Source organism: Notechis scutatus, chromosome 3, assembly GCF_049901735.1.
Source record: "Notechis scutatus isolate UNSWTSFEM ecotype Mainland chromosome 3, rNotScu1.2, whole genome shotgun sequence".
Classification (NCBI taxonomy): Eukaryota; Metazoa; Chordata; class Lepidosauria; order Squamata; family Elapidae; genus Notechis; species Notechis scutatus.
In genome coordinates this window covers 109,173,340-109,194,897 of record NC_142011.1, presented here as the reverse complement: position 1 = coordinate 109,194,897, position 21,558 = coordinate 109,173,340, and the positions used below count along the sequence as shown (strand labels likewise).

Below are 21,558 nucleotides of genomic sequence, written 5' to 3'. Positions count from 1 at the left end.
CATTCTTACCTATAGTATCTTTCTCAAGGTTAGTACAGATCAGCAGGGTGCTGCCATTTGCTGTATACAGGGCTATTTTAAGGCGGGGGCTGTGGAGAGACCAAATCAAAATGTGTGAGCCAAGGGCCAGTCTGAGGTCCATTCTAAAAGGCAGCTGAGCAAAAGGCCGAAAACAAGAGCTTCTCACTGAGCCATTCATGTCGGGACGCACTCCAGTACGTAATGGACTAGGTAGGGTAACCCTGTATTGTATTTACCCCATCGGTTAGGTCAAAAAACAAAACACCCGTACGCGCTGCTCTATTTTCCTCTCATTTGTTTTAGCGGCCCGAAGCAACACTTGGGGGCAAGAAGGGAAAATAGAAGAGAAGCGGAGGTGATTAGCCACTCCCGGGATGGTTTCCTGAAGAGCCTGCCGCCCGCCCGCCCGCCATGCAAATGAGATTCTCCGGCAGGACCTTCAACTAATCCTCCTCAGCCGTTAATTAGCAAAGCAAATAAGCAGCCTGGCTTGGGAGTCATCTCCGGCGTCCGCTTGGGCTTCCCAGCTTTCGACTCTTGCGGCGGCGGCGGCGGTGGGGGTGGGGGGAGGAATACTTGGCTCTTTGCGGGGAAATGGCCACGCGCGCGCAGGGTTCCGGCTAGCGAGGGAGGGGAGTGGATCCCTAAATGCGAGGGTGGGTTCGCCGAGGCCGGAATGGAAGGGGGAGGCGGCGGGGGCGGGGGAAGGAAGGAGGTCTGTGAAACGTCAGAAACAGCACAAAGCCTTTGCCACGTAATTAGAGGCTCCCGTTAAGTCTGGCTCTGCCCTCCCGAGGCCCCTGGAGCTCCCCCACCCGCCGGCTTGCCAGGCTGCGCCGTTACAAGCGGCAAGAGGGTCGCTTGGTCGGGAAGCCCAGCGCTAAGCTGCGCGGAGATAGCGCACTTCCCCCAGCAGCCCTCTGCCCTCAGCTCGCGGGCGAGGAGCTCCGCTGCGCCGCTAAGTCGGCGGGAAAGCCCCGGCAACACCTCCCGCCTCAGTTGCTCGGCCGGCTATCCAAGGAGCGCGGCCGGCTAGGGAGACGCAGGCGGGCGACGGGGTTCACGCTTCAGGCGAGTTTTGCTGGGACTGAGGAGGCCGAGGACGCGGCTGAGACTGCCAGCTTTGGGCCGCTCCGCGCGGCTTCCCCACCTGGAGCCTGAACGCAACAGTGTCTGGCGGGCTTTCGTCCGAGACTCAGTCCGTCCTCTTCTGCCTTGGCTGCCCTCCTCCTACTCGGCCGGGGGAGGCAAAGCCATGACTTCCAGCTACGGGCACGTCCTGGAGAGACAGCCGGCCGTCCTAGCCACGCGCCTGGAGAGCCCCGGCAACCTCGACAGCCTGCAGGCTAAGAAGAACTTCTCGGTCAGCCACCTGTTGGACCTGGAGGAAGCCGGCGATTTGGTGGCGGCTCAGACAGACGAGAGCGTCGGGGAAAGCGGCCGGAGTCTCCTGGAGTCGCCGGGACTGACCAGCGGCAGTGACACTCAGCAGCCGGACGGTAAGTGTCTGAGCCGCGGCTCCCAGCCGGCCGCGCGTTTCGGCAGATTGTTCTTTTGCCCTCCCTTTCGGGTGCCTGCGGAACAAATGCTCGCCTGACAGCTTAAGCATAGATCCAGGAACCCGACTTCTTAAGACACGCACGTGTACACCCACGCGTGACACGGCGTTTTCCGGGCGAGATAGACGGAGAAACAGAGGATTAAAGTCGACACCCGCTTGCGGAAACGATGCTGCTCTGTTTTTAAAACGATGCGTTTGAAGGGGAAAATCTGCCCATTCCAGAGCTTGGGTATCGCGGTCCCTGCCGGTCAGCAGGAACAAATATCTCCTATTATTAGGACTCATTCTCATGAACGTAGTTTCCCTTATTTCCTTTCGTTCACGAATCCAGACCGGTTTAATAATAATTACTCCATTCTGACTTCGCCTAACCGGAAGCGCAAATTTACGTCCCCACTTTTTTCACATTTTGTGGCGAGGCGTGAAACGACAACGAGGAGCCAACAGAGAGAGAGAGAGAGAGAGAGGCTTTTTTTCTCGGGTTGTAAAGGGTCCTCTAGCCCAGGGGTCTCCAACCTTGGCAAGTTTAAGCCTGGAGGACTTCAACTCCCAGAATTCCCCAGCCAGCAAAGCTGGCTGGGGAATTCTGGGAGTTGAAGTCCTCCAGGCTTAAACTTGCCAAGGTTGGAGACCCCTGCTCTAGCCCCGTGAGAGGCCGCGTAAAATCCAAGAAAAACGGACGTAGGGAATGCAAACCACCTTCAGCTCAGGGATAGCAAGGGTAGAGGAAGCTTCCAGCGGACCCACCCGGTCGCGCCCCACAGTCGAAGTTTTAATGGTCCTCGTTTGTGGGGGGGAGGGGGGATTATTGGCGGGCACCAGAGACTTACTTCCAAGTAAGCATGCGCAGCATTTGGTGATCAGTCCGCAAAGCTTCCAGGCGCGCGGCCTCTTTCCCGGGCGAGTCCGCGATTCCGCGCGCTCGCCCGAAATAGCTGGCTGAGTCGAAGTGCCCCTCCGAAAAGTTTCTGAAGAAAGACAACCACTCTCCCCGGGCCGGGATCGGTGGCCGAGCTGGGAAGGGAAGGAGGGCAAAAAGTGAGCGGCTCTGGCGAGAGGGCCCTCAAGTCCGCCCTTGAAACGTGCAGCGTGAGCGGCGCCGAAGGCTCTGCTGCCTCAGCGACCCTCGGCTGGGGTGTGGTAGGCCCAAGGCTGACAGATGGCCGCTCAGTTCTCGGAAAACCTCTTTTTGGAAACACTCCTGATCCGCCAAGAGAAGCTGCTTCCCACCCATCCGCGCCCTTCTGCTGCAAATCGCAGACCCAGCCGGAGCGGGAGACCTTTTCCAGACATCAGCTCGAGCCGTCAAGCAGAGCTTTGAGGGGCTTGTCTCGCAGGTCCTTCCTTGCTCCCCTCAATTTGCCTTTCTTCCACTCTACCCCCCCACCCCCATGCTTCTCACTGAACCCTTTCAAAATCTTTTGCCATTTCTTGACGAGAAGCAATGGAAGCAGTTTTAGCCTTTTATTCAACCATCGCTGAGTTGCTGCACTAACAACACCGGGCTTCATTCTCGCGGCGACCGTGGTTAGGAAACGTTATCAAATCGCTAGGGAGGAAACGGCATCGATTTGTCTCGGCTTCGGAGCGGTTGCATGTGCGACGCGCAGGTTTCTCAAACCTTGGGAGTGGCTGCCTCCAAAAGCTGCCCGCCGGCTTGTTCCCAGAGAGTGCCTCTCCCCTCTCGATGTAGTCGGCTCACCTCTGACTCTCCTGGCCTGTTGCCCTGGCCATTAGGCCGATCAGAGCCGGCCGCTTTGAACCAGGTCGGTCTCAGGAGTTTTAAGGAAGAAATCCCGCCTAAAATAGGGGGATTTTCTTGGAAATAAATACATTGGGAGTCAGAAATGAGTGGCCATCTGTCAGTGTGCCGTTAAAAAAAAAAGACTCTGCCAGGAATAACTTCGGGTACTCTCCAGAGTTAAAGGGCAGCCCGGGAAGTGAAGTCCGCGGTTCTCTTAGTGATATTACTTTTTTAAAAAAGTGAGAAGTATCATCTGAAAGGAAATGCTTTTTTCAAATAACCGATTGGGGATGAGAGAGTAGAGTTTGGAGGACAAATCAGTCCGGCTGCAGAGAAATGTTTCAACGCCATCTAAGCTCGCTGCACAAAATACCCCCCCGCCCCCCCCGTTTACTTTATAGTTTATAGGGGGATGCTACTTGGGTGACTTAAATCTGATCCGTCTGCGCTTTGAAATGTTATTTGAGCGGCAGGGTTTAGGCTTAGGATCCATTCTCGAAGGGGTTTGGGTTAGAATCTAAAAAGCAGGACTCCCAGCAACTTCTTTTACTGTACATTCATTTCGGTGAAAAAGGAGAATCGTCGAGTCGGGCAAGGTAGAGGAGGTGGCACATTCCCGTTATGCCGCCCTAGTTGCTCGACAAAGCCGGCAGATTCGGGAAAAAGTCGCGGTCCCTAGGAGGCCTATAGCCAGTGGTCCGGTGTAAGGCTTTTCCCCGGGAATTATCACAAAAGGATGTCCCGGTGGGATTAGGAGACCCAGCGGAATGGGGCACAATGGTTTTACGGCTACGTGTAAGACCGTTGGGTGGACTTAGGAAGATAAAAAGTTACCTATTTGCACTGCCATTAAGAAACGTGTGAAGTGGGTCTTCTGCAGGATTTGTGCCCTGCTAAGGTTTCGGTGTAGGGGAACTCAGTTCAAATGTCTTGTTAACTTTCTGCCACCTCGTGAATTTTTGCACCAGCAGACAGTTAGCAGCGCTCACCAACTACCGGCAATCGACTAAGCCAGATATTGTGTCCCCATATAAGGCAGGGTTTCCCCGATCTTGACGCAACGTTCCTTGAAAAAAATCTGCCCCTGAGTAAAGCTTCTTTCCAGCAAGAAGCCTCTTCTTTGTCCTCTGAGAGATGGTGGCGGTGAAGATCCAGGGGTGGAAAAGGCACCCAAGAAAAGATCATGGACAGGGCTATGAGCCAGGCTACACCGTAGGCAGAGGGGAACAAACGAACAAAAACGGGCATGCTTATTGGTGAACTGCTGTGTTCTGGAAAGACCCTCATCCTTCCTGGGGGTGGGGGCACGGTGCCTCCTCCTCTGGATGAAAGGAAGCTCTTTATTCGAGCCCTTCCCCTTTGCCCAAGCTGAGAGGTTGGGGAGCTTACCCGTTTTTAAGGAAAGAGATTGGGGAGAGGCCTCGCTGAAGAAAATGATGGGAGGGCGGATTTGAGCGTCCTTCAGGGGTGGAATTGATTTGGAGGGAGGGGAGTCTGAGTTGAATAAATGGATGCATTTGTTGATATTCCATCACTTATTTTTTAAACAAAAGATAGTTTCCCAAAGATACTGTGACTACTGTGACTCGAAGAACTAAATCAGAGAACCTGAAAGAATGAAAATGACCCGACCGCATCTGGATTTTGAATTCTTCATCCTTTTCTTTTCCTCCCAGCTTCCCTCACCTTTCCTATCTCGCAGAGAGAATTTTATAAGACTGGGTTGAAGGCGCAGTTCTCTCTGTAGTTCTCTATTCATCCTGATCAGAGGAGGAGGAATTATTTAGCTCTTGATGAATCGCGCAGCTGAGTCTTCCCTTGGGGTCGCAGCGGGACTCCCCAGAGGCAAAGCCCAAGAAAAGTTACCTAACTTAGTCTTGCGGATTCTGAGCCAGCTGCAGAGCATCTTCCTGGGGGGGGGGGATTAAGGAAGGAGTACCAGGCTTAGACTCTCTAACTAAACTGCATGGCTTTCTCACCTACTAGTAGTGAGAAACATCAGCTTGTGAATAGCAGGTCTGAAGCTAATCTGACCAACTTGACAATTAACAACCAAACAACTCTCTAGGTAAAAGGATCCAAGCTCTTTTTTTAAAAAGAAAATGCACCACTGAACAAGGAGTCGGTGTCTTTGAATTTCACTTAATTACATTTTAATTAGAGCATGTCTGACCCAGTTATCACCCGTAAATATACATGTGCAGCTGATGTTTTTGGCACCTCTGACTGGATTTTAAAAAATGTTTATGTTGATTATCTGTGTGATGAATATATATCTGAATCGAAAGGATCTTATAGGACCTGGTGGATTTTGCTTATCTCCAAAGTACACCTGCCCTGGCATTCTCGATTCTGCCAATCAAAAAATGTAGTTGTGGGTTTCAGATCCTGAAGGAGACTGATTTGCTTTTCCTATTGTGCCTATTACTGCAAAGTTTTCTTATCCTTGCATACACAATGTCAGTGAGATTTGGGGGGGGGGACGACTTTAGTACCCATGGTAGTTATTCAGATAAAAACAAAACAAACCCAAAGTTGTCAAGATCAACATAAATTTGAGTTTTCCAGGAGGAATCAGCATACCCGTGCAGATGGAGGATTGCAATAACCGTTGCAGAAAGTCCCGTGCTGTTCATCATCTTACTTCAGAACCACTTTCCTGCCTGTTCATTAAGAAGCCCTTCAACATTCAGCTTTAGTAGATGTCTGCATAAACGAAAACTTTGCTGGAGAACACCGGCTGTGGTCCAAATAAAAAACAGAACGCTTGCCCTTTAGGAAATAGTCTTGGTTACCCACTGAAATTGATCCAGTTGATAGCGATTGAGTCAGAAAAAAACATCTGGAATTGGGGGGCAGAGTGCCCATTTACCTGATGTCTCCCCCACCATTCTAAAATATCCGCTCCCGACTTGGTTATTAGCAATTGTTATTCGACTTTGGATGTTTCCACTGATCGAAGAGGTTCTTCCTTTTTTAGTGTGAATTTGTTTTTGAGTGAGCTGTTTAGATCCGATTTATTCATCTATTAACCGGTGAAAAAGCAATGACCTTGACTAAAATCCAGCCTTAAACTAAGCACTTCCACTGATTGCGATTTAAAAGCAGTTTCAGTGTGTTGGGCTAAGTAAAGAGGGTTAAGAATGAATAACTTCCCCAACCTCTTTTGCAGGACATTTTATTTGTGCGATTTTCCTTTTAAAAAACTTAAGAAGTGCTTTGGCTGCTACCCAATCTGGTCTAGGGAAAATGGGTACTCTGCATTGATTCCAGTGATGTTTTTTCCACATAGGGATTTTAAGTACTTCCACTACTAAACAGCTGAGCTGAACTCTTTCCAAATGAATCGATTTATATCCACATTCTCTCATCAGCGGAATCGATTTTCTGAGGTAAATGGTGGTAGAGTTTAGAGAAATTAATTGTTTAATCGCTTTGAAGCACTCCAAAATATTCGTTCAAACTATGCCGCAGTACTTTCACAGGAAAAAGGGCAGGGAGGCAGACATGCCACACCAGTCCCGTATAACAAATACTTGGCGTTTATCTCTGCTCTATAGTACGCGCATAGAAAGAGAGCACATACGTTTTAAACATCCACACACAGATTACTAGCAGTCCACCTCGTGGTTCCCCTAAATCCAATAATTTCCCCCTTTTTCCACTTAATTTGCAACGGAAACTGGTTTCAAGGCCCGCAACGGTAGTTTATCAACCGCTTTAAAGGCCGAGCCGCGTTTTTACCATTGACGTCTCATTTGACCCAAAAGGGAGTTGCTGCGCTTTCTTTTCAGTTCGCGGCACTCAAGAACTTTACTTCAAAGTGCTGCCGATCCCCAGCCAGGTGCATTGACCGAGGCAGGGCTATCTTGGTCGTCTCGTCCTGAACATATCGGAAGAAGCTCCCCTTAGCTCAAGAGGGCAGGAGCCCCCGGACTCGTCCCGTCCCGTCCCCCTTGTCTTAAAGCACCGGCGGGGAAGGCCGCCTTCAGGGAACGTTGGCTTCTCTGTCCCCCCCCCCCCACCCCGCTTTCTCGGGCGTAGTCGGAGTTCTTTAGCAATTACGGATCTGATGAGGTCGTAGTAAGGGGCCCCGCGGAATCCCCCCATCATGCTTGAAAGAGAAGCGGAGTTCAGTGGCTAGTGTTCTGGCCGGCCGTTTAGGAAAAGACCGAGTCTTGCCCCAGAATGCGCCGGAAAATTGGCTGCGGAGACCCTCGGCCGTCCCGCCTTCCTTCCTTCGTCCGCCGTTTCTTCTAAATATCCCTCCTAACCCGAAGGAATCCGCCCAGCAAGAGGTAAGGGTGAAAAGGAAACTCCTTGAAATTTAGGGTTCCCGCGATACCTTTGTCCGTGATTAATTCGCATTTGCTTTGTTCAGCCTCCTTGAATGCAGGCGCCTTATGCAGCGAACTATAAGCTAATTGCTCGCCATGGCTGTACTGCCGAGTCGAGTGGTTGTGGGTGAAGTGGTGCCTCGGAAGCCCAGGAGCTAAAGGATTGTGAAAATCGCCTGATACGTTGAGGTGTCCGGCTACCTCGGTGCAGCTGCAAGTGAGGAAAAAACCTCAACGATATGGAAGCCTCCCAGCAGTCTGTTGTGTGAATTGGGGTCTTCTTTAATACCCCGAAACTAGGGCGGCTATGTCCGCCCTACGTTGGACCACCAGGTAGTCAGCTCATGGGTTACATCACTTCAGTGACATTTGTAGGTCAGAACAAGCCGTTGGTTTCATCGAAGTGTATTTTAACGTGTGGGCGAAGGTAAAAGTAGTTTCCACTGCGCGATCCTAGCCTAGAGGGACGTGAAACGTATCGGAAACAAAAGGGGGCAATTGGAATTAATATGTTTATATTCTTGATTTCTACTACTACTAAGTTTTCTTGTTACTTCTGCAAGTAAGAGGTGTCTTAATCTTAGGCACGGGATCTGCTGCCTTATATGTCGCGGCCCACGGCCCAACAAGTTTCCACAGATATATCGGGGGTGTTGGAGATGAAGTTAAAATCCTTCGAAGTAAGGATATCAGCCCCAACAATACATTTTGCAAGAGCTGCTGGGGAAATTTGATTGATTTCTTTAATAAGATTCGGCATTCAGAGCCCCGGGGTTCCACTTTGCAGTAGCCAAGGTGCTCTCTAGTCTAGAGATCGGCCCAGCACAGAATAAAGATTGAGCTCTACTGTGGCGTAGTTTCCCTATTTTGCAACCTAGCAGAAACCCTGTAAAAGACAACTAAGAAAAGACAATTAAAAAGCCTTAGTTGTCTTTTCAGCCAGTTCTGGGGCTGATTAACCACAAGAGAGCATGCAAGAGAGCTTAGCCGGCAAATAACTTATTTCCACATAAGCCGCCGCCGCCACCACCGCTACCACTACCATTTATGTCGGAGGAAATCTCAGGTAAAAATGTTTCTGACTGCAGCCTCGAAGCTTAAATCCAGCCATTTCGGGTTTCAGAAATGAGGGCCTTCACGTGAAGGCAAACGGGTGAAAGCAAACGGGCGACCAGACTGGCTGGATCCCCTGAGCACCACAGAGTCAAAAAGCTGCACCCCCCCTCCAGTTCTACGCTGCAGTAGAATTCCCAAGGTTGGGGGAGGGGAGAGTTGAGGTATAAGAGCGTTGTCTTCGAGTGAGAGGGAAGAGTTAAGTGGTCCTTTAAATTTACCCCATTGCCCTCCACAGAGATCCGTTGCTTTATAGAAGAGAGCCCGATCAAGAGGCTCACATTTAGAGGCCAGGCGAAATCCACTATCGGTAGGGACTCCGTTGTTTTCGCTGGAGCCCTATTTGCTTCTAATAGCGGTTGGCTGGGACAGCGCAGCAAAATCAGGCAGGCTTCAGGATTTTGGTAGAGCAGCTTTTTCGTACGTCGGGCAACTCCCCTAACTCTCAGCCAAGTTGGCAAAGATTGGAAAAGTCCGCAGCAGAACAATTCCAAATAAGGCTGGCGTGTTCGGAGGGTCAGTGAGAAAACAGGGACCAGATCGGTCGGGAGGACCCGTGGTTCCGTTTTGTAGCCCGAGGCACCCCCACCAACAACTTTTGCAAAGAAAAGATAAAGCAAGGCACGTGCATAGGCCGCCGCCTTGAAATCCTTCGTTGGAATCCCCGCTTCGTTGGATTTCAACGTTTATCAATCGAGCTGGTGAGCACGATTAAAGAGCAGAGTATGGAGAGACGTCTTATTATTATACGGTTGGGTTTTCGGAATATTATTGGTCTTTCAACACACGAAAAACACTCAAGGAACCACAGCACAAACAGTAGGGTTGCCTCAAGTCAGGCATTTACCCCTACCTCCCCGCAAGCTCCCAACACTTGGGATAGGTTTCCTCCAACATTGTGTTCTCCAGGGGCGAGATTTCAATGTCCATAATGCTCAAGCCGCATTTTCTTGGGACATACGATATTGGATTATAGAATTTCCTATGCTCCAGCCTAAACAGGAGATTGGAGAAGCTGGTCTAAAAAAATTCGTGGTTCGGGATAAAATATGCCAACAAAACTTAGCTCCACTGTCTAGAAGCTACTTATTTTTCAGATTTGATTTCATTTGGGTTTGGGTCTCTTTTTGTCCTGCAGTTTTGATGGAATTTAAGTTTTTGACTCCCTAGAGATCTTGGAGAAAACAGTTTCAAATGTTAAGTATCTGAAAACTTATGGTAGCAAGAACATCTTCACTAGAATCCTGATAGTAAGTGTGAAACTGTAATCTTATGTCTATAGAATTTTATGACTGAAAACCACTCCCGAGAAAGATTTTAAAAAACATGACTGTGTGCAAGCAAAAAGTTTCCTTCCCAAGAAAATTAATCAGAATGTTGCCTGTATCCTATTTCCATTAAGAATTAATATTGTCATATATAGTATGTCTTGAAAGATGCTCCGTCACCTGAAAATCACCCACGTTAAATCTATTTACTTCCTCTGATTTCTAATATTTTAACTACACTGAAATGACGCCTCTATCACACAGTGTGTGATAGATAGTTTTATGTAGTATAAAATGTGACGATTCTTGGTGATGCTAAATACTTTGTTTTCTTTGTCTTCCTAAAACATATCAAATGCACAACATAGTCTAGTTATCATTAACTTGCTTTATAACTACACCTTTCTGATTGAACTTGACTGTTGGACATTCTATGAACTTTTTATTTGCTGTCCTCTGGCTTTTATTAAGTAAAGTTTGGGTGGATCCACTCAAAGTCAAACAATTAAAATCCCATTAACTTCAATTATGAGATCATAATAAGATGCACACACACTCATCTTCTTCACATGGTCAAACCAGCCTTCCTCACAAAGGAGGAAGCAGATTATTTGGGTTCCTAGCTTACTATCATGGACCTGGAATTGGAATGATTGACAACTATCAGTTATAGCTCCATTTCCAGAGTCAGATAACAGATTTAACAGTTGGAAGGGACCTTGTAGGTTATCTAGCCCAACACCCTGCCCAAGCGGGAGACCCTACAGCATTTCTGACAAATGGCAGTCCAACCTCTTCTTGAAAGTCTCAAGTGATTGCGCTCCCACAACTTCCGAGGGCAAGCTATTCCATTGGTTGATTGTTCTCACTGTCCGAAAGTTTCTCCTTGTTTCCAGGTTAAATCTCTCCTTGTTCAGTTTCCATCCATTGCTCCTTGTCTGGCCTACAGGCACTTTAGAAAATAGCTTGACCCCTTCCTCCCTGTGGTGGCCCCTCAAGTATTGGAAGACCTCTATCATGTCTCCCCTGGTCCTTCTCTTTACTAGATTAGCCAAGCCCAGTTCCTGTAACCGTTCATAAGTGTTCAATAGGCATATCTTGCATAACTAATTTCACTCTTTCTTGAGCAGCAGAAATTCCAAGGGTCGGTCTGGCTGGCTACTCTTGACCTGGTATGATGACTTATATATGTTAGGGCCTATTATAATTTTTGATTCTGTAATATTGTTATGCTATAAATCTGTTTCATGTTATCAAAATGAACCCATAATGATAATATGTGCCTGACTGTCATTATGGATGCACCTTTACAATGAAAATAGATTATACATTCTGTTGAAATTTGCACAGCCCAAAATCCAGATGTACTGAAACATTTGAAAGAGTGTTAGCTGCCATTAAAATCAGCAAAACTTCAGAGCCGTTCATTTGTCTGAATAATGTAACATTCCTAAATATTTGGTCGGTCGTGCAATCGTGCATTGCTGTGAAGGAACTTAATATCCACTCTCTTTCTCCACTGGCCATGCCAACATTTTCATTCCCTGTGATTTTCCTACAAGTGAAGAGCTCTGAAATTGGTAGATGTGGTAATATAATGCATTTCCATTTCTCCTGTACCTTCTCCCATCAACCGCCAGTAATTTTTAAACTCTACAACATTTTTTCCATTGAGATGTCTTTATATTTCTGTTGTAGTATTTACTTAGTGCTTCTTAAATATTACAGTTTGGAATATTATCCCTCCTGTGCAGTGTGAACCATGAGAGATAGTGATAGAAGAGTTTTTCTTATGCCTTAGGGATAAAGACTTGAATCAGGGATGTCCCAATGCATCACACGCAGCCTATTTCAGTGTTTTGAAATGGGCTTGTTTCCATGCGTGCAATTATAAGAAAGTATCTTAAACTCTCTATTATTCTTTCTGTTTATGAATGAAAGTATAATAATTACCATTAGCAAACTCTTACGTAGTATAATTTTTCCCCCAAATCAAAAAGCTGACATATTAGAAATACCGAAAGAATCTTTATTTAACAACTGACTTGTCAGATAAGAAAGCAGGAGATAGGGGGATGAGAAGGTTGTGGAGGATCTAGTTGTGTCAAAAATCACATATGAGCACTTTGACAAAACACAGCTAGTTAAGTTAGACAGAGGACTTAGCAGCCGGAGACATATTTTCTGAAATTATTAGACTCAGCTGATGAAGTTGATAAGAGGCCTAACATAAAGAAGTTGATCCTTGCTGTGGTAGATCTTAAAGGATGTGAAGTAATGCATCTCTTTTGTGAACTAAATCAGAAAATACTTTCAGGATATTATAAAGAAAAATTCATAATATTTGAGATCACTAACATGCTGATTGTTTGAAAGAAACTCATTCAAAACAGTAAGCATTTTGTCAGAACCCAACCTGAAGCATCAGCTGAATTTTTTAAGAATGCTATTTTAAAGCCTGTGAATACATCAGCAACATTCCAATGGTAATGAAAAGGCTGCTTGATCTTCTCCTAAATGTTTTCTTTTTGCAAAAGGTACCTCTTGAAAACTAAGTTCACATCCCAGAAATAGAATATTTAATACAATATTAGCATTTCATGGTTTAACAGTGTTCAGAAAATTACAATTATGAGCAGAGGATGCATTTTTATTAGCCAGATTTTCTTTTTTTAAAAACACCAAGTTTATATCTTGCTCTTAGAGGACTGAGTTGTTTATTTTCTCTCTGGGCATTCATCACCTCTGCACTACATTTTGGTACTCCCCCCCCCCCCAGGAGGTTGATATGCTGGGCATTTTGAGCTAGAAACATTTCACTTTTGAAATAGTCAACAGGAAAGAGCAGCATAGTAGTTCCATTGATCAACTCTCTCATTAAAGTTTTTGCCTGGTTCTTTATTCCATTCAGATTTGCTTTCCCTTGGCTCGTGTGACTTTTCCAGGGCTGCTGGATCAAGCCAGGAGGAAAATTTAACTCCCCTCTCTCTGTTTTAATATCAGAAATTTTTAAATGCTGGATTTGAACCTGGCAATATCAGCAAACTCTTTCCTGTTCGAAAGATGGTCAATTTTTCACTCTCTGCAGAAATCCCATTCATTAATTTTTTTTTATTGTACTTTGTATTTTTTAATTATATTGGACTTATCAGTATATTTGATTCTTGACCAATATTATTAAAAACACCAACTGCTTTCTAGGCATTGTGTAATGATTTTTTTTAAAAAAAGGACACACAGCCTGCTGTTAGATTTTTAGTCTAAAAACAACCTAAAGAAAAAGGGAAGGAGAATAAAATTAAAAGCAGGCATTGGGACATTTCAGTTACAGAAAGGCCAGGTGAAATAGCTATTGGGGAGATAGGATTGGGACAGAGAAATCAAATGCAGATTTTCCCAGCTGAGATGGTGCCCTGAATTTCCTGGATCTTTGCTCAGGGGTATTCTGTTCTAATAAGTTCTAATAAAGGACAGTCCTGGGAGAGAAGAAGCCAACTATCTCTTTGTCCCACTGAAGCAAATGCTACTTTACATCTTCCTGTAATGCAGCTTATCCTGAATCCCATCTAACAGATTGGGGTTATGATGCTATAACTCTTATTAGCCTGTGAGCAAAATATAAATAAGATGCAGGAGCTGAAATCTGGAATTTATTCTACAGTGATACCTTCTTTTAAAAATGAAAGGTTAAATAAACATATCAAGAGACAAAAGAGTTGAGGGACGTTCTTGGCAAACAGGAATATAAATTCTAGCAAGTCAGTAATGTCAGGATAGCAAAAGCAACACCTCTTTCTGATTTTCTGTTTTGCTTCAGTCCCATCTCATATGCTTAAAACATGTCTCTGTAGCAATGGAAATATTCTTGACTATATTGTAATGCCACTGGTGTGTATAATCTCAAAGAAGTCATCTTTAGTCATAATCTTTGGTATGAAGGAAGTTTTTGTTTTATTAAAAACAAAACTGTAGGCTTTCTTGCACTTTTAATTGTTGAGAAATTCTCATTCATAATACAAATATATCCCTGTTATATTAGAAGTATTTTCCATTCATCCCTCATATGAAAAACAAATAAACCAAACACCCTGGCAGTCTTTTAAGCCGTTCCCAGCCTGCTGTATGCTTATGTCCTGTATGCTTTTAAAAAAAGCTATTTATGTTGCAATGAATATTTGCTATATCGCTAATATAAAAGTGCATAATAAATATCTGTCAACACATGAATTAGCATATCATGACAGATTGTCTTTCATGAGTATCAACTTTTTTATTTGCACTAAGTGTTCATTCTAGATGGCATAATTTAATGAAGTATGAAACCACGATGGTAGCCCAAGGGAAGAGTCCATTTTAAAAGCAAAACTAACCATTACTCCATGAACAAATCAAGCCTTTTCCTTTCCCCAAATTGCAATGCAGGTTAGAGACAGATGTTCAAAGTACCTAAAGCAACATTTATTTTTCCTCAGTTATTTAAGATTTGAAAAGGGCTTAGAGTTTGTAACAATCTTTCAAGAATCCAGTGTCCTGGAGTGTCACTTGTTAAAATATTTCACTTCTTTTTCAGAGGTAACTTTTTCCATGAATTTTCTGAGCAGAAGCTAAGCTGAACATGGGCAGAACTGTTTGGGCTGATATTTATCTTTACCACATAAACATATGGATATTGTAAATTCTTCAGGGCATAGTTGAATCTGGCTTTCTTTGTCTTGCTTACATGAAAAGCATCATGAAAATCAAGGGACCTGTCCTTCCTTCCATCTTCCTTCCTTCCTTCCTTCCTTCCTTCCTTCCTCCCTCCCTCCCTCCCTCCCTCCCCCCTCCCCCCCAGGAAATCTGAGAGAAGCCCTTTCTCGATTTGTTTCTTTTAGAAAGTCTTTCTTATCTTCTCCCCGCTGGAGGAGGTGTTATATTCACCAAGCGGTGATAATAGTACCACCCAAGAAATGGAGAGAGAGCTCCACCTGTTATGAATTATGATTGCTTAACTGCCAGAAATAAGCCAAAACAAGAAAATGGTCAACCAGAAATTCTAAGAATACTTATTCAGAATTATTTATAAACATATAAAATTATTTTTAAATGGAAATGGCTCCCAATTCATTTTTTAAACAATTTAAAAGGCACATGAGACATGGGAAAACAGTTTGCAAATGTCTGTCAAAAATAATTTGAATTCTTCCTGGAATAAAACCATGCTTCTGAAGGAGAAGCAGAATGACAGGATGGGGGGAGATATGGTTGATCTCCCATGAGAGTCCTTTCAGCATAATGGAAGTAGCAGACAGATCTTTGATATTTGAATCAGTTGATCACAAAAGAACAGCAGAACCACATGAGAACAGATGATTCCTGGGTCTGTTTAAGTGTTATGTTAAGGAGGAATTTCTAAGTATTGGAACTAGAATTCCAAGAACTGGAATTACTAAGGATTGCCTGTTCCAGCAGACCACATTTTTGCTGCAATGTTCAGTAGTATCGAAAGTCGCTCAAAAGGAGCACTATTCAAAGGCAGCACTGTAGGGGGACAGTCCTGAGGTATAGGTAACCCTCAACTTACAGCAGTTCATTTACTGACCGTTCAAAGTTATGTCACTGTAAAAAGTGACATTGGCCGTTTTTCAGTTATGCCCTTTCCAGCATCCACCATGATCATGTGATCAACACTCAGATACTTGGCAACTATACCTGTATTAATATTATGCCTCTATAATCACACCTGACTTAGTGTAAAAGCACACCATTGTCATAATAACTCTTGGACTTTTGTTTATGAGTCCTTTTGCAGAATTGCATGCAAACGTCAGAAGCAGAATTGCAGTTATTAAAACCACTTATTTGGCTGACAGGACTTTCATCGGTTTTGGTCCTGAACAGTCTGAAGCTTACATGGTCAGTCCACCTGAGTTGCCCTTAACTTTCTGCCCTTTTCACAGCTAATCCTTTAGTAAATTCTTGGATGAAGGTTTGCTTTTTCCTGTGTAGGGATGGTAAGTCATGCCCTTTTGGCCTCCAGCCCTGGCACCTAGACTGTTTACTTAGCACTGGGCAGAAAAGGTGAGGTTATTCTAGAGATATGCTAGAGTGAGAGGCCATATCTCAGGGAGTGGTGACAGAGCAGCTTCCTGATCTCTGTGGTTTTCCATGTTTGCACTGAGGCCTGTGATCTGATTCCCCCTCAGCAAGCAAATTGTACAAACGTTTGCCTCCAAGCACTCTCTCCAGCAAAACCTCAAGACTGTTTTCCCAGCATGGGATATTTTTCTTTCCCTTTTGGACTCAGCAGAAGCTGCAATGTGGCATGAAGTAAGGCGCCTTGGAGACTCCAGGGCTGCATGATGTCATGATGGATTACAGTAGAATATCAAGGCAAGAGAGAGAGAGAGAGAGAGAGAGAGAGAGAGAGAGAGAGAGAGAGAGAGAGAGAGACAACGAAGGAATTGGCACGGGGTGGGGGGCGGCGCTTAAGGCAGGAACTGAGTAGCAGCACTCAGATCCACAAATAGGCAGGTTTGGATAGTGTATAACAAGAAAATGCATTGGCAGCAAAAAGTCTAATTTCTTTATGTCTCCCCCATTCAATCTTCCCAATTTACAGCTCAGTCTGATAAGGCCTTTCCCTTCTAGCCCTGTTCATCAGCATCAAGCTAATTTAAAATAACACTAGCATCAACTTGGCTGTTCCCATTGCTTCTCTTGTATCTGTTCCAAGACACTGATGAAGGATGTTGCCCTGACTGGAAAAAGTGGCTCTTGATACAGGCAAAGGGAGGGAGGTGTGTGTGTGTGTGTGTGTGTTTCCCTGTTTGATTGGAGTTCTCTTTTAGCAGATGATCAAGCAGTACAGAAAATGTCTGCCAGTTAGGGCCCTGCAGTAGAAATGGGAGAGGTGAGACATCAGGGTTCTGTTGGGCTGGGTTCACTAGGTTGGTTTGTCTGCACCTTCATTCTGATATGTCCCAGATTTAAATAACATGTCTAGATGAGGCAAACAGACAAGCCACAAAACCCCAGTTCTAATTCCTAATTATTATTTTTTGCAAACAGTGCATTTCAGAATACCATTATGCAGACAAGAGCAAAGCCTCTCCTCTGCAAAATGAAATATAGGAGATCTGCTGTCTTCTTCTTTTTGCTTTGTCTGAAACCTGGAGGTAGCAGGGGCAGGTAACCATGAAAGGAATTGAGGAAATAATATGCTAGTGGGGAGGGCAAAGGCTGGGAAAGAAATGGTTGTGGTGGAGGTTGTGCAGTGAACAGAGGAGACCTCACTAAACACTTTTCTAATTGCAACAGATGAGCTGACCTTGCTGACAAAATAATTGAGGACAAAGCATTCAAATTTTAATATTTAACTTAATTTGTTTGATTTAGGTACCATGCGGTTACAAACTTCACTCCTTGAAGTAATGGTAGGACAATATCTATTTAGGAAGGGGAAATGCTACTTTAAAACCAGTAGATCTAATGATGATTTAAAGCTGTTACACTCAAGTGCTTCATGAGCTGGAGGGCATATACCTCTTCTTTGCATTTAACATTTTTTCTCTGGAAGCATCCATTTTCATGTTGATCTCACAACCATGCCTTCATCTCTTGCCCAAGAACTGCAGCTAGTGATATTTATTTTTTGTTGTTGTCCAAATTGTGTAATTGCTATATGTGAGTGCTCTAATGTTATGTGGGAAGTAGGGCATGCAAAGCTGCCCAGAGAAGCCCAGAAGGAGCAGAATTTCATCAGACTCCACTCTATCCTACTCTAATTCCTACAGCAGGATCTGATTGTTGGATGTCTGATTTGCAAGCTGGGCGTACGCTAAAGAGCGGATCAGAATGTCAGAGTAGCAAACCAAGAAGGGAAAGATTGCTGTTGTCAGAAATGATTGTGTCATGATAAAGGACAGGTGGAGACAGTCATAGTTAATACATCTTTTGGTATTTCAGCAATCTAGCCTTCAAATTTGTGCCAGGTGGAAAGTACTTCTGCCAATCTAGATGAAGTGGCTTCTATTACCCACAACCTCATGACTTCCTCATGCAGAATTAAGGCCATACAGGTTAATGGCTGAGCAGAACCTGTTGCATTTAGAAGAATTCAGTGTGTAGAATTGATTAAACACATCAGGACCCTGCTGAACCATTATGGAGGTGTGGTTTCCAGTTCAGATGATATTGCAAAAACCTTTCTTTTCCTCTTGGATAAAACTAGGACAGTTGCCCCTGCCTGCTACAAGGAGCAATTTGAAATGGTAAATTTAAAGAGTTTACTACCGCTTATTACCAGCGCTGGATAATCTTCCAGTAGATTAGGTTATGTGGCTCAGATCTGTTTCTATTCATCTGCCTCTTTTTACTTATCCAAAATTTCCCTCCAGGTTGCTTTCCTCGCTTGGTCTGTCACCTGCCTTGATCAAACCAGCTGTTCAGTTGTCTCAGTTGTTGCATAGTCCATCAGATTTCAGTTACCATTTTAAAACTGGTTTAAAAATTACTACCATTCCAATTTTCTGTTTTCCAACAACTATATATTTTGATTAGTAATTTGTAGTAATTAAAAGAAAATTGTTTGCAGTTACATAGAATATGTCTGTGATCTGGTTATACTGTTTAGATTCCTGCTGCACTATAGAACTCTACAGACTTACGAGAAGCAACTGTCAAATTAAGCATTTCTTTTTCACTGTTTATCTATGAATGTAAAATAGAAGGCAATATCATTTCCTGAAAGATTACATTCCAAAACATTTTCATAAGAGAAAAGTAGTTAATACTGTACAGGACAGCATTTAGTTGATTACAAGGACTATCAACATCAACACTGATACTCACATTTCACCTGAATCATTGCTTAGCAATGGTTTATTGAATAAATTGCAATTAGTTTAGTTCATACAATATGCTAAGCTACAAAACCAAGATTTACAAATTGCAATGTCTTGATTAATTTAAATGAACTCAGATATGTGTTTATTATTGCATTTATTTCAGCCTGGAGTCTAAGAACTCACAAAACAACAGGAACTGTTTCATATTTCACCATACTTTGGCACAAAAGGTCACTTTTATTACTCCTAGTGTTTTCTTTTTTACATAAAAAGACAGATTTTAACTCAGTTTGATTGAACATGAATTCATGTTTTTTTTAACTTCAGTATGATTCTTTAGGAAGAAGAGTATGTTTTCAGTATGTTTTTAGGAAGTATTAATATACATTAAATCTTATTTAAGTATAATATTTGATTCTGAACTTTAAATTCTAATTTTACTTAGAAATATGTGCTATTCGGTTAAAATGAATTCATACAAAAGGATAGTCCTTTTAAAAAAAAGATATAGACAGGATTTTTCTCTTCTCAATAGAAAGTTGCTTAATATGGTAAGAACCTGTTAGAATGACATAAACCTTCTATAAGGGTTCAGTGTGATACCTTGTTTTCCATCCTTGTCTTTCAGAAACATATGCTGTTGTGCATTTGAGTCAGTCTGAACTCCTGGTGACTATCTGGACAACTCCTTGCAGTTTTCTTGGCAAGAACTTGGAAGTGATTTGCCTTTTCCTGCTTCCTAAGGCTGGGTGAAAGTGACTGGTCCAAGTTCACCCAGCTAGTTTTGTGCCTAAGGACTGGAGGGATTTGAATTCATGGTCTTCTGGTTTTTAGCCTGATGCTTTAATCACTCTCTGTTTCTGAAACTTACCTGCCAATTAAATTGAACTCTCGCAGACTTGATTCAAGATGAGCATGAGGACAAAAAGTGCGCAAAAGCAGCATCAGAGACTTTGAATGAAAGAAAAGTGGGCTGGGGAAACTTTATCTCTAGACTGACATGTTCTGAAAAGACAACAGAAATAAGAGCTCAGTACTGCAAACTAGGTCTAATGGAACAGAGTTGGATCTTTGCAGAAAAACAGAGGTGGTAGAACTTAACAAAACAACCAGAATATTTGTATAAGTTGGAGTTCTTGACAGATCTTTGAAATTATACAAACCAAAGACATGTCTGTGTTCTATGAAGCTTTGAATGCTAGCCCAGGAAAAATAGAAAAAGCTCTTTCCAACAAATCCCTAACCAATTAGGGATTGTTTTCCTTTACAGAAACAGACAGCACTGATTTTCTCCTGCCTGTCCTTCTATGACAGGAAATCCTCATTCAATGATCACTTGTTCAGGAACTGCTTGAAGTTACAACAGTGTGAACTGAGTGATACTTATAATTGGTCCTCAAAGTTCTAGGCTGCTGCTTGCACCTCCACAGTCATGTGATCATGATTTGGACAATTGAAGTGCCTGATGGTTACATGATCGCCATTTGCCAGCTTCTCACCAGCAAAGTCAATGGGAGAGCCAGCAGGGAAGCCACAAGTTGCTTTGGTTGCACCTTCCCCCACCTGGTAGCAGCCACCCCCAGTTCTGCCTTCTGGCCTGCTTGCAAGCCATCTGGGACTCATTTAACAACTCACAGTCCTTGCTTAACAGTGGCAATGAGTGCTGGGACTGCTGTCACTAAGCAAAGTGGTGATGTGATGTCTTTACCACCACTTCATTTAGCAATGAAAATTCTGGTCCTAATTACTGTCCTTAACTGGGGACTACCTTTATCAATAACAGAGAACTCTTTCTAGGATAATTTAAAGAAATAGTGCTATGGAAGTGAAAGTAGCTAGGGTCATAGGTGGCAGTCATTTTGGCTGGAGTCTTCACGAGTCTGTTATCAAAGATTTTCCAGGCTTTTTGAGCAAATAGTCTCTTCCTATTTTTTCAATGTATTTTGTCTTGTTAAGAAATAAAGATACAAAGTAGAATTCTATGCAATTCTACAGACAGCAAGAAATCTGTTTCCAGGTTTCAACAATTTGATCAGCAATGAAAAAGATGGTTGAGCATTTTAGTTCTTAATGTTTAAAAATAATCTCACTTGATTGCATTTTGTCTTACTCTTATCTGATTCCTTGAATCTCACAACTAAGTGTTAATGAATTCAATGGAAAACATCACATATTTAACAATCCAGATGAAGGAAGTAGTTGTACTATTATCACATTCTGAAGTTTTTGTACCTATGAGCCATAAGTGAGCAAATATTCATGCTTCACAAGGAAGGGTATGTTCAGACAGTTTCAACATATATCTGCATTATTGTCCCAAAATGTATGTGGGTCTGTGTGTGACGGGAAAAAATATATGTAAAAATTGGAGACTTAGAATTTTTTTTTACTGGCCTAGTGTGATTGGATACACAAGGAATTTGTCTTGGTGCAAAAGCTCTCAATATACATAAAAGAAAAGATACATTCATCAAGAGTCAAGAATCATCAGGTACAACACTTAATAATAGTCATAGGGTACAATAAGCAATCAAATCACATTAGGAAACAGTCCATATAAATCATAAGGATACAAGTGACAAAGTTACAGTCATACAATCACAAGGGGGAGGGGATGGGTGATAAGGAGAGAGGAGAAGATTAATAATAATAGTAGTGCAGACTTTGTAAATAGTTGGACAGTGTT

General features: G+C 43.5%; 1 protein-coding gene across 2 annotated transcripts in view; it reads left to right on the top strand.

The window, feature by feature from the left end:
• The first annotated feature begins 758 nt into the window (after positions 1-758).
• Positions 759-21,558, top strand: part of PRRX1 (paired related homeobox 1) — a 70,043-nt gene continuing 49,243 nt past the window's right edge. The window contains exon 1 of one of the 2 annotated variants that reach the window (XM_026682194.2): positions 759-1,520. In XM_026682194.2, coding sequence (XP_026537979.1) covers positions 1,277-1,520 — 244 coding nt within the window. In that variant the 5' untranslated portion in view covers positions 759-1,276. The remainder of the gene's footprint in view (positions 1,521-21,558) is intronic. The other variant, XR_015748735.1, reaches the window with a different exon arrangement.